This window comes from Xenopus laevis, chromosome 4S, assembly GCF_017654675.1.
Source record: "Xenopus laevis strain J_2021 chromosome 4S, Xenopus_laevis_v10.1, whole genome shotgun sequence".
In the NCBI taxonomy this organism is placed as follows: Eukaryota; Metazoa; Chordata; class Amphibia; order Anura; family Pipidae; genus Xenopus; species Xenopus laevis.
The window spans coordinates 113,823,189-113,836,053 of NC_054378.1; the positions used below are offsets into that span (position 1 = coordinate 113,823,189).

At 39.8% G+C, this 12,865-nt stretch overlaps 1 protein-coding gene across 5 annotated transcripts in view; it reads right to left on the minus strand.

Moving 5' to 3' along the window:
* Positions 1-12,865, minus strand: part of tpra1.S (transmembrane protein, adipocyte asscociated 1 S homeolog) — a 32,217-nt gene that overhangs the window by 5,378 nt on the left and 13,974 nt on the right. For all 5 annotated transcript variants that reach the window (XM_041561732.1, XM_041561728.1, XM_041561731.1 and 2 more), the window contains 6 exons: positions 11,282-11,354; positions 8,391-8,470; positions 5,346-5,456; positions 4,724-4,784; positions 2,496-2,598; positions 532-612 (listed from right to left, as the gene is read on the minus strand). In XM_041561732.1, the coding sequence (XP_041417666.1) occupies positions 532-612; positions 2,496-2,598; positions 4,724-4,784; positions 5,346-5,456; positions 8,391-8,470; positions 11,282-11,354 (509 nt within the window). The remainder of the gene's footprint in view (positions 1-531; positions 613-2,495; positions 2,599-4,723; positions 4,785-5,345; positions 5,457-8,390; positions 8,471-11,281; positions 11,355-12,865) is intronic.

Here is a 12,865-nt window from a genome sequence, read left to right on the forward strand (position 1 = left end):
TTAAGTTGACTTTTAGTATGTTACAGAATGTACAATTCTAAGCAACAATTAGTCTTCACTAATCATTTTTTATATTTATTATTATTTGCAGCCTTCTTAGGAATCTTTTCAGCTTTCAAATGGGGGTCGCCGAACCCATCTAAAAAACAAACGCTCTGTAAGGCTACACATTTATTGCTTTTTATTACTTTTCTATTGAGACCCTCTCCTATTCATATTCGTCGAGGCAAATAATTCAAGAACTGTAAAAAATAAACAATGAAGACCAACTGAAAAGATTCTTAGAATTGGCTATTCTACAACATACTAATATGTAATTTAAAGGTGACCCACCCCTTCAAAAGATGTGAAAGCAGTTTGCTCCTTTCCAAAGCTGATGGCATCAGACATGGTCAGATTCAGTAACTAATCATGATCCTGTGGTTTAAGCACAGGTGTTGTGCAAATGCTAAAGAGAGGTTTGATACTCCGCATGTTACATATCATCTGAGCACCTGGAATTGAAGTTAGTTCTGTGTTTTTGCTACTCACCCAAAGAAGCCTTTTAAAAATGCCACATACATGAGCGGAGCGAACAAGCTGAAGTACAGGAACGTAGTGACGTCCACAAAACTGCAATGAGGGAAAAATAAACAGGTATTTACTGAACTGTAAATACACAATATTTTGAGGACATAGATATGAAATCCAAGGCGTTACTTCCTTGCAGAACGAAAACAGATTGTGAGCAATAACTTCTGTGCAGCTCTGTGGATCATATCTATCTACATATATAGAATAAGTAACAATTACTATCTATGAAAACTAGGGATGAACCGAATCCACTATTTTGGATTCGGGCGAACCCCCAAATCCTTCGCGAAAGATTCGGCAGAATACAGAACCAAATCCTAATTTGAATACGCAAATTAGGGGTGGGAAGGGGGAAACATTTTTTACTTCCTTGTTTTGTGACAAAAAGTCACGTAATTTCTCTCCCTGCCAATAATTTGCATATGCAAATTATGATTAAGATTCGGTTCGGCCTGACAGAAGCATTCGGCCGAATCCGAATCCTGCTGAAAAAGGCTAAATTCCGAATCGAATCCTGGATTCGGTGCATCCCTAATGAAAACGAACTAGAATAATACACATATATATGGAACCTTTCCAGTATGATGTAGATATCAGTAATCAACTTACTGCAATTTTTTCTTTTTACGTTTTTTAATTATTTGCTGTATTGTTTTCTGAAGATCTGTTTTTCTAGTGCTTAATTACATTCCAGGGATCAGTTAGGAAGTCCGAATGGAATATAAATAAGAGGATCAAATTGGTTTTGGATGTCAAGGCAGTTAATCACACAACACTTTTAGTTACAGTCTGGAAAGATGCATAACAGAAATACTCATATATAGTGAATAAAGTACCCCCTAATGTAAAATATAAGGATATTATAAGTCACCGAGGCGTTCCATGACCATATAAACAGGGCCGGATTTAGATAGAGGACACCCCTAGGTCCGCTGTAGTTCGTCACCCCCGTTCTCTCCCTTTTATTTGCTCAAATTTTCATCATTGGTACCGGAGCAATGGGGATTGGTACACGGGAGATTTAAACAACTATTGTATCTCCTGCTCATCCCCAGTGTTTCTGAACTAATGTGGGTGTGGGTGGGCAGCATGCCGCCCCCTAAAATTCTGCTGCCCTAGGCCCGGGCCTTGTTGGCCTCTCCACAAATCCAGGCCTGCATATAAAAGTATATACAGGTCATGGAACTCCTAGGTTACTTCTAATATCCTCATATTTTACAACTGGGGGTACTTTATTTATTATAATACACAAGTTTCAGTGAGTCATGTGACAGAAATGACATCAGAACTCACCGTTTATAACTGATGACATCAGAACTCACCGTTTATAAGGATATCATTTACAAGATATTCATGGCTTTAGTCTATTATATAGTGAATAAAGTACCCCCTCTTGTAAAATATAAGGATATTATAAGTTACTGAGGAGTTTCATGCCCATATAAAAACACAAGGCCAAAGGCCAAGTGTTTTTATACAGGTCATGGAACTCCTAGGTTACTTCTAATATCCTCATATTTTACAACAGGGGGTACTTTATTTATTATAATACACAAGTTTCAGTGAGTCATGTGACAGAAATGACATCAGAACTCACCATTTATAACTGATGACATCAGAACTCACCGTTTATAAGGATATCATTTACAGGATATTCATGGCTTTTGTGTATTATAAATATAAATCATAAAGACAAGCTAAAACTTAGAATAAGTCCTGCTTTAACATATTTTACATTTTACATTTGTATTGATCATTTACATTGTAACATTATGTGAATGAAAATGCATTTCCCTGACACTGATGGACTCTGCTCTCCACCGCTTGACATCCAAGACAAACTGTCATGGCCCACACATGTAAACACAAAGTAATCGCATGTCTATTGCTACATAGCAACAGCAAGGCTGAAACAAACTTACCATAATCCATTTATAATATCAGCGCATAGCAAGGCACTTCCTATTCCCTGGATGAGGTTCAGGGCAGCCAAGATCACAGCATATACATAGAAACTCTTCCTGGCTATAAAGGGAATAGGTCACATGTTGGAATATTGGAAAATAAAAATATTAAATCATGATTTCACTTTTTTTTGTAGCAGCACTTGAAAGACCAGATGGGCAAAATGGCCCTCCAGCTGTTGTGCCATCACATCTCTGGTAGAGCTATAGGATGCCCATTACTCAAGTATTATTGAAACAGATTATAGCCTCAAAAGCTAACCGAATTTACCGGCTGTGATACAGACATGGCTTTTGATAGCTACCCTCAACATACATTGGGGGCGATTCACAAAAGGTCGTTATTCCTTGAAGGAGAATTCAACCGTTTAGGTCAGACAGTTGGAGCAATTTACCAGTTTGCGACAACTGCGCATGCACCGAAATAGACGGAAATTGCCTGAATCTGCACCGAGGAGTAAGTATAAAGTTAGGGGCATATGCCTGGGGGGGCAGCTAGCATGGGGGGGAGGAGGGAGAGGGGTCTACGTGGATTGGAGGGAAGTATTTTTTTTCTCCTTTGACGCACAGTTTTGTGCGTTATTTAAGAAACAATTCATCAAAGTATTTTTGCATGCGCTAATAGACATATCGCAAGCATTAATTGTACATTTCTGCACAGGGGTATTCTAATCGCAATTACTGTCAAATGTAACACCTCCCAGGAGTAGGCGTTACTAAACAACATCAGACGGATTAATAGAGGAAGATCTAGTGAGGAGCTGTAGGGCAGTAATTAAAGACCTTTATGAGGAACTGGAGACTTACCTACAGCCACTAACACATTTTCATGATACCTTGGGCAGGTTCAGAATGTACTATTGTTCTGTGTCCAGGGAAATGAATGAATAGAATACTGTAAAAAGAGACGTCTACTCTGCCAGTGGCATCCCGAATGTCTTAGATGCAATAGATTACACTAATAATGTGTGACAATATCAAATGGCTTTAAATATCACACAAAATAACGCATGCTATAAAATACCGCACACAATTCGGCTAAAATGAACGTAAAAATATCGCTTCTTAAGTTAGACAAGTGAACTTTTAGTGAATCAATCGTTCATTCTAAAAATATAAGAAGTGGTATAATTTTTAAGGCATGCTATAAATATTACTCACTTTTTCGACCTTTAGTCAATCGGCCCCATTGCATGCCACATCACTAAACTGAAATTGTTAACCTAAACCTCTCTTAGCCATAACTAATGTAGTTATTGCCAGTTACATTCTAGCTAATTAGCATAGGTATTCTTCACAGCAGTAGGAGCAGTACTCAAAAGAGCAGAAGGCTACTAACCCAATTTCTACTGATCTGTATATGTATTTTACAATGTTCATGTCATACCTTTGCCATAGTGCAAAGATGCTCAGTACATTGATTATATTACTATTCCTTGCAATGGGTTATTGAATATGGGACAAACTTTGCCCACATTACTACTTATTACCGCATGAATTCATAGTAGCACCCATCAGACTGCCATACAGGAAACTACTACTGCCATCTTGCACTCATCTATACTATAGCCATGCAGAAATGTAACATTGGGTTGAAAAAGACCAAAGTGAATCAAGTTCAACCCCAACAAATGACCCCTAGTGCACATACATATACATACCAACCTATCTAAAAATTAACATAAACTATATATACCAATAGCTATAGTAAATGTAGATTTTAGTAGCCCACAATATCAAAGTTGTCAAAATCATCCAAGCCCCCTTAAAGGCAATAACAGGATCTGCCATGTAGATGGCTAGATGCCACTTGAATTGCTCACAATTAAAGAGCATGTGTATGTCCATAAGTCCATGCTCCCTCGCTATAACTTGTGCAAATTTCCATGCTATATAAAAACCCACACACATTTTTCCACCTGTAGTATCCAATTTAAAATGTTGTGCCTGGCCACTGTGGGTGCAGCAATGTCAGAATTGTGGAAGGTATTGGTGCAATGTGGGTAAAAAAAAAGTATGGTTAAACTTCACCCAAGCACAGAAACCTTCACAAAAGATTTGGCCAAATGTTGAACCGAATTCTAATTTGCAAATTCTTCCACCAGCTAAAATTGCTGGTAGTTGTTCCAAAATGTTACTAATGCCTGGTTTATAATTTTTGTAATGAAAATTCATTGCTAACTTACATGGCAGGGAGATGCGATCCTTGAGGGGTGTTTTGGGCAGAAGAGACACCAGGGTATAAACCTGAAAAGAAATAAGTTTATTTTTTATACACTATATTATACACTATAGCTGCAAGTCCCCATTCTGGGGAAAATACTTCAACATATCTAATTAATATACAAGGGTAGACAAAGATATCTGGCTGTCAGATGTCTTTGTCTACCATTGTAGAATGGAGAAAGGAGGAAATCCGGGGGATTGAAGGAAGATCAGCGGAGGACAGCACAAAGGATATGCTTTAAACACAAGGCCTAAGTTCAACAAGCGGAGTGTGAGTATATTTGCGGTCAATTGTTGTAGCGGTACACACTATTGTGCGCATATTCCATTTACCAGAAACGCCAGAGAGAGGTAGAGGAGGGGAGAGAGGTACACGACAGGAGCTGCGAAGGGGATCGAGAGAACGGCAAACAGGAAATTTTATGCTGACGAAAGGTGAGCGCAATCGAAGATACAGGACTGTAAGGTAACATAACACATTTTGTCTTAGCGGTATTAGAATACAGGGAGATTATACTAACCTTGTGTTTGCATTAGCACATGGACGTGTAGAATTCAAAAAACATCATATGATTTGCTTACCAGAAAGAAAAAGCAGGAACTGGCAAGCCAGAAATGCCGCCCACCGTGCCCATATATGTTGAAATCTTCAGCAGAAAGATGTGCATCGGGGTACAGGATCTCAAGTGTACCCTAAAACCAAAGAGAAGGCGATTCATATGAGAAAGTTGTATAGAACAAGGAGAAGAAGCAGAATATGCTTTGACATGTTACACATCGAATCAGGACCAGAAACAAATACATAACTGCCTCCTGCACCCCACTTTCCTGCTTACTGTTAGTTGCTAAAGTAAAAACACGGGGTGAGTCTGTCCATTCCTTTCCACATCTGGTTAGGCCCAAGCTTCTAGTTATGACAGGGAATCTATGCAATGGTTTCTATGATAAATCCTCAGAGATCAGTATAGGCCCATAGCACTGAGCATATAAAGTGTTGATGGCAGTGCTAAACAATAATAAGTATATGGGCGAATTTGCCATAGTTCTACCATGTTTTCCAGCAAGTGGTTTCAGCCTGTTTACGGATATTCCCATGAATGGCACTGCAGCGATCAGATGTAGTAAACAGTAAAGCAATGTGGTGCAGGGATCTCCTTTCTCGTGTCTCTCACACACTTCGTTATTAATCTTTACTGTAACTTTACTTCATATTTATTGCATTTGCTATTATAATGACTGTCGGTTCTGTTAATTTCTTGTTGTGCTGTACAGCGCTGTGTACACAAGTAGCACTATATATATATATATATATATATATAACATTTATATATAGTTAAATGTCAGAATCTGGTGCACTCAAAACTGAACAGGCATCCGCCTGGGTGCTGGTAAAAAGGGTTTAATGCATAAACATAACAAAAAAAACGCACTTGATCGATGAAAAAATCCTCTCTCTTCTTGTAGAGCTAATGGGAGCTTTAAACAAATATCACGGTAACAGGAACTCTGAGCAAAATGTTACACTGAATATTTGAAAAGTAACAAATCTAAGTGTGTAATCAACATTTTTTATACTGTTTCCAGGCTAATTGAGATAACGTATGAAAGGCACTTATGTAACAAAATCAATATATACATAGTAGCTTAATGGATTGAATTTGTGCCATTTTCATCTAGGAATTTCTAAACAATGGGGAAGAGATGTTTGGCTATGGCAGAGAAATATCCCTGAGCTGAACTTCATACCAGTGGATCAGAATACCCAATGAAGGCAGGATTAGGTGATTGAGCATTGAAACATTACGCACACCAGCAGGAGAAAGTTAGTTACAGGTAAGCGGACCCGTGGTGTCAGGAGCTGGGCGTGTGAGTTGGATAATTAAGAAGGGATACGTGGAGCTTCCAGAGCCATGTGGAGGAGTCACCGGAGGATACTACCGGTGTACACCCCCACATCAAGCGTTTGCCCCCCCCTTGGGACACCGTGAGCTGGGAGTGAAGGAATGTCCGTAAGGTCGGGAGGCAAATCACAGAGCTCACAAAGGGGTAACTGGCCATTTGTTACTGGTATGAGGAACAGCAAGGAGGGACAGAAAGGCACGATGAGACGCAGCATCGCTATACTCAGGGTAAGCGCTTTTAGTGCTTGCGACCCCTATTAGGGGCAAATTACATGTAATTTTTTAATACCACTTGATCACATATAAACACGGATTATTGGATTATTCAAGCACTCACTTAGTCTGCAAGGACCAGATGACTATACACCAATGAGGCACAAATCATTTGTATATAAGTAAAATATGTTTATTTGAGATTATACAAACACTAAGGGTGGATCTTAGAAGGTGTCACTAACTGATGATGTCATACTAGTTTGGCGCCATTTTTTTCAGTTTAAAAGTAGTATTGTGTGTTGTGAATCACATCCTGAAAATATATACAAATATACACACACCCACACACACAAACACACACACCATGATTTATGGCTACAAAAGCATAGGCAATACTTTTAATCACAATCAACCAAACTGAACTGTTTGCAGCATATGGTACAGAGAGCAGCAGCATCAGTGGGTGTAGGCCATCCTTGTCCTTACATCTTAAAAGAGAAGTAAAGCTTAACTAAAGATCTAAAGTATTAGTCTAGAAATGTTGTACATTATGTTTTGTGCTTCTGTACCAGCCCAAGGCAACCACAGCCCTTTAGCAGTAAAGATCTGTGTCTCCAAAGATGCCCCAGTAGCTCCCAGTCTTCTTTTCTGCTGATTCACTGCACATGCTCTGTGATGCTGTCACTTACTGAGCTTAGGGACCCACTCATAATATACAGTACACATAGAATAGAAATGTCACAGGCTGATTAGTAATTAATACAGATAATTACTACATGGCAGCACAGAAACCAGTGCAATTAGCATCAGAATTAAATAATCAGCCCTGTAGCATCAGCTTATATTACAGACCAACCTCATTTTCTGCTGGATAATTAGTGACGAGCCCTAAGCTTAGCTTCTCAACAGCTGCTCAGAGCCCACTGAGCATGTGAGTGTCACAGACACTTTCCAAGATGGTGACCCCCTGTGACAAGTTTGAAGTCCTGGATCATTGCTGCTATTGACAAGCTGAAACTTTAGCCTGGTGCAATAAGTTCGGTATATAAAATATGCCATTTTTAGCCCTATTCATTTTTAGGGTTTACTTCTCCTTTAAGGACAGGCCAGTTAGTGTGGGTGGGGGGACCCCTATGTGCCTCCTCCTGCCCACCCCTTATCAATAAAGCATTAACCAATGTAATCCATACTATATTCATGGTGGTAGGCTCAGTTCTCTGTGCTCTTCTCTAAAGTGCAATACTAGAAAGGAAAAAGTGCAAAAAAACAAAAAAAAACTACAGTCCTTTAATTAATTAACCCCATGGACCAATTTTTTGCCCAATTTCAATTAACCAATTATTTTCTGGGAGATGCTTTAGAACCCCTTTAGCCAGCTGTGCTCCCAATGGCAATAGTATTTAAGCAGTTAACAATTCCGGAGAATGAAATCAGTCACAAAACTATTTTCCATTGCAAGTGCACACAGTTATGAAAATGGAATAGAATACAAAAGAAAGCCAAGGCTCACCTGAGTCACAGAGTAAGCAAGAGACAAAACTGCAGTGATTGCTAGAACTCGCTTCACGCTGGATTTACTTTCAAGGTGACCTGAACAACAGAGAATAGGAAAAAACAAACATGATTTTATACCATTCCTTCCTCCCTGTCTGCCTGGGGGAATAACTCAGATATGGTTCTATTTATCATCAGTGGGAGACTATTTATTTTTTATTTTACTGTCATTATTCTTTATTTACAGAGGACCAACACATTCCGCTTTGTTTTATAGAGATTGTTCATCATTCACATCAGCCCCTGTCCCAATCAGAGCTTAGAAAACTGACACAGGCACGGGGTGAACATCAACCTTCTTGTAGACAGTGGCCGGGTTAGAATTGACCCCAAAACAATGCAAACCAGTAGAGTAGAGTCCTGAGCAGGTCTATTTTTTGGAACCAGTAGCCGCAACCGTCAATCTGCAACCTGCATTCTTACCCGTTTGGACCCGCTACCCGACTCGACCCGCAAGTACATTATCCGCAACCCGTACCCGCTGACCAACAAGAATCAGGAAGTGCTGTCATTGTAAACCGGAAGTGACATCATCGGAAGTAGGCATGATCAGAAAACAGGAGTAAAAATCGCTATTGAGAAGACCCGCGGCCCGACCCGCAGAACCACAACCCACATCTATAACCACACCAGGAACTTCTACCTGCAACCCACAGGGAACCACAGGTTTTTGTAATCTACCTCCCAAGGGAAAAGAGGCAACAGATATTTTGTGCTGTCCAAAATTATCCAAAGAGGTCAGAGAACTTCTAGGGGGGTCTAGGGGGGGCACATAATCCTCTTGGAAAGAGCCTTGGTGAAATAAAGGACAGCTCACTATGCTTTCCTTGTGGACGATTGCTTAATTAACCACTGTGTGACCAATATTAACCACAAAAGGTATGGTCATGGGTACTACTACCTTTTGCTCAAATACAAAGTAAGACATTTATCTAAAAACACAAGGGTGTAGGAATAAAACCACACAAAAACAACAGCAGCCTAAATCAGAGAAAAACATTGAAATAATGATGTGGATGCAACACCCCTAGAACTGCCATGAGATGGAGGCGTTTAGATCAGGTATAAGGTGCAGTTTAGTTTGAGGATCAGTTTAGTATGGCTGTGACACCCCCTATACAGTACGGAGCAGATTTATCAAGGGTCGAATCGAAAATTCGAATTTTTTTTATGGTCAAAACTGTCAAATTCGACTAGGGAGTTATTCAAATTTGATTCGAGTTTTTCAAAAGATTAGAATTTGATTTTTGAGATTTAACATACTCTGGTCCTTTAAGAACTCAAATTAGACTATTCGCCACCTAAAACCTGCTGAATTGCTGTTTCAGTCAATGGGAGGGGCCCAGGGATCAATTTGGGGTTGTTTGCAGCATTTATTTCTGAGAAAAAATTCAAATCATATTCAATTTGAGTTTTCGGGTCGATTTAATTCATCCGAGTTTTAAAACAAATCGATTTTATTAATGAATTTAGATTGGTAGCATTTTGAATTTAGGGAAGTTTTTTAAAAAATTACATGAATTCGAAATTTGACCTTGATAAATGTGCCTCTGTATGTTGGCTTGCTGCATCAGATTGAACTCCTTGGTTAGTTAGTTAGTTGGATGGATCATAAAGGTGCCACATATATTAACTCCTACAGCCACAGAAATAGTTCGAGCAGAATCCTCGAACTACTGCTCTCATCATCATCATTTATTTATATAGCGCTGTCAAGATACGCAGTGCTCTCAAAGAAGAACTGGGCACCTATGCCAGGCCAGCATGTAAGGGGCATGTGCAAGGCCTCTGGTTCAAGGAATGGGGCCAGTCATGTTTAGGATAATAATTTTGGATGCATAGCAAAGAGCAACCCTACAACAAACCTATAGACCAAATATTTCATCTGGGCTTTATCTGACCTGTCAAATTAAAAATGACCTCATTGATTGCTTGGTCTGCTATTTCTTAACCCCTTTAAAAAGAAGGAAAGTTTGCCATATGTTAGGCAACCCCACTGATTATAATCACTTACATGATGACCCAGTGCAGTTTTTTGCTAAAAGGAGCAGTGGGCCAAGGTACCTCTCAGCGAACATCATGGATTGAACGTCTTCCTGTTTCTTCCTGCTTCTTCCTTCTTCTCCATGTTTCTTCATGACAGATGTGCATGCACCCCCACTGATTATAATCACTTATATGATGACCCAGTGCAGTTTTATGCTAAAAGGAGCACTGGGCCAAGGTACCTCTCAGCGAATATCATGGATCAATCTTCTTCCTGCTTCTTCCTTCTTCTTCCTTCTGCTTCCTTCTTCTTTGTTCTTCTTCCTTCTGCCTGCTTCTTCATGACAGATGTGCATGCACAGTAGAGTAAAAAGCCAAACTTTTTCCCTCTACTGCACATGTGACGGCCTGGGGCCATTGAAGAATGAAGAAGTGGAAAGCTGCTCCCTTGCTCTAACTAATAAGTACCCCAGGCAAATGCAGTTTTCTACTAACAGGAACACAGGCCTGGGGTATTTGGGGATTGTAATAAATGGGGGTTATTTAACTTTTCCTTCTGCTTTAAAGAACACTTTTGCTCACCTTTTTCCAAACTGTCGTTGATTATCTGATGCTGGCATGGCCATACATAAGTCTATTGAGACCGCAGGTACTGTTGAGCCACATAAACATGGCTTGGAGAACTGCATTCACCCTACAGAGATTTACTTGGACAGCCCTACTACTGTTTGACACTTCAGTAAATCCCTGACTAATGTGAATATAGAGATAAAGAAATAATATTCAAGTAGCGATGGCGTCTTGTGTGCATAACAAACATTATCCATCAAGGTAAACATTGGAAAGCAGAATCTCACTTACCAAAGGCAATGCCCAGGATCACCACACTTAGCTCGATCGCAAGTAGGAAAAACCTGGTGATTTCCCAAAGAACCTGAAAGACAAGGTGTAACATCAGCAAGGGAAAAGACAGTATCTTGCATGCAGATGTATTGTGCCCCAACGGATTTATAATAAGGATTCACTTTTGCTTTATATACTAGTGCACGTGCAGTAACACTTTTGGGAATAAGCTACTCTTTTAGCTGTTTTGGAAACAAATGTTTTACATTACTACTTTTTTATCGGCACTTTTTGTGCTTGCATGGCGGAAATCTATTTTCTGGTATGTACCGGATTATTTGAGTTCTTTTCTGGCAAATGGCCTATGATTAATTGTTTATGATATGAAACGCGTAAGGCTGTGAACACAACAAATTCTTTTCACTTTTGAACTTATTGCCTGGTGGAAGTTTGCCTTGAGTGTCTGCTCCAAAGGTTTTTTTCCTTTCTGACAAACAACATAAGCTTTCCCTACTTTATGATAGGGATTTTAAATATACTACCTTGATCTGTGCCAATGTCCCATTTTGAATAATGCATCAAGAACATTTACTATACTGTCTCTTGAAACATCTCAAGCTGACGTATCAATCAAAGTGCTAGGGAGGCTGAAGTTGTCCTTGCAACATGCTTAGATATGGTTTGATGATTTCGACCATAGTGACCAGCCGCTTGGGTGTGTATGTCACCTACAAGTTGGTTTCAATATGCCATGTGGTAATCCTGACAGATTGCAGTTGATCTGTTCAAACTGAACTTTTATTATGCCACTGTACCTTTCTGGCATGTGAGGTGCACCAGCAGATGAGGAGCCTCCGATCCTTTCCGCATCCTTTAGTTCCAACAGTTTGAGATGTTGGCCCAAACAAATGGAACAATAGAACATGGCCATCCACGTGTATGGCCAGTCAAATGCTATATGTCAGTTTATCTGATAGCACAGTAGCATGTGGGGTGTTTTACCACCCACGCACCCAGAGTAAATCTGCACTACAGCAGCCTACAAAATGCCACTAGTTTCCTTCCCACCAGCAATAATATAAATCAACGGGGGAAAGCAAATGCACCATCAAAGGAGATCAAGTGCAGATGATAAAATGTCCCGTGTGCCAGGGCCCTTATGCGTGGCCCATTGTATCATCACCTGTAGCTGAGGCAATGGAAACAGATGAATTGTTTGTTTATATATAATCTTTATAAATAAAAAAAATATTCTTATTATAAAAGGAGACAACTGTGTGATGACAAAAATCCCTTTTAAGTAATTGTGTCAACACTGAGCAACGTGCATGGCTGAGGCAGTGGCAACCCTGTGATAAATTAGCCCCGCTGTGTTATGTTCCGATTAGGAATTACGCGAGTCAACTTCGGAAAACGAAGCGCCGCTAGTGCCATACCACTGGCGATTTTTCATTATAGCCGGCGGGAAGGTAGGGGACGGCAGTTCGGGGCGAACTAATCTCCCTGAATCTGCCCATGTGCCCTTACCCTAAATAGTGATAGCACATGTATATGGACATATAAAAAACTTAATTACTTTAATTCTGATCAGAAAGCTGTGTT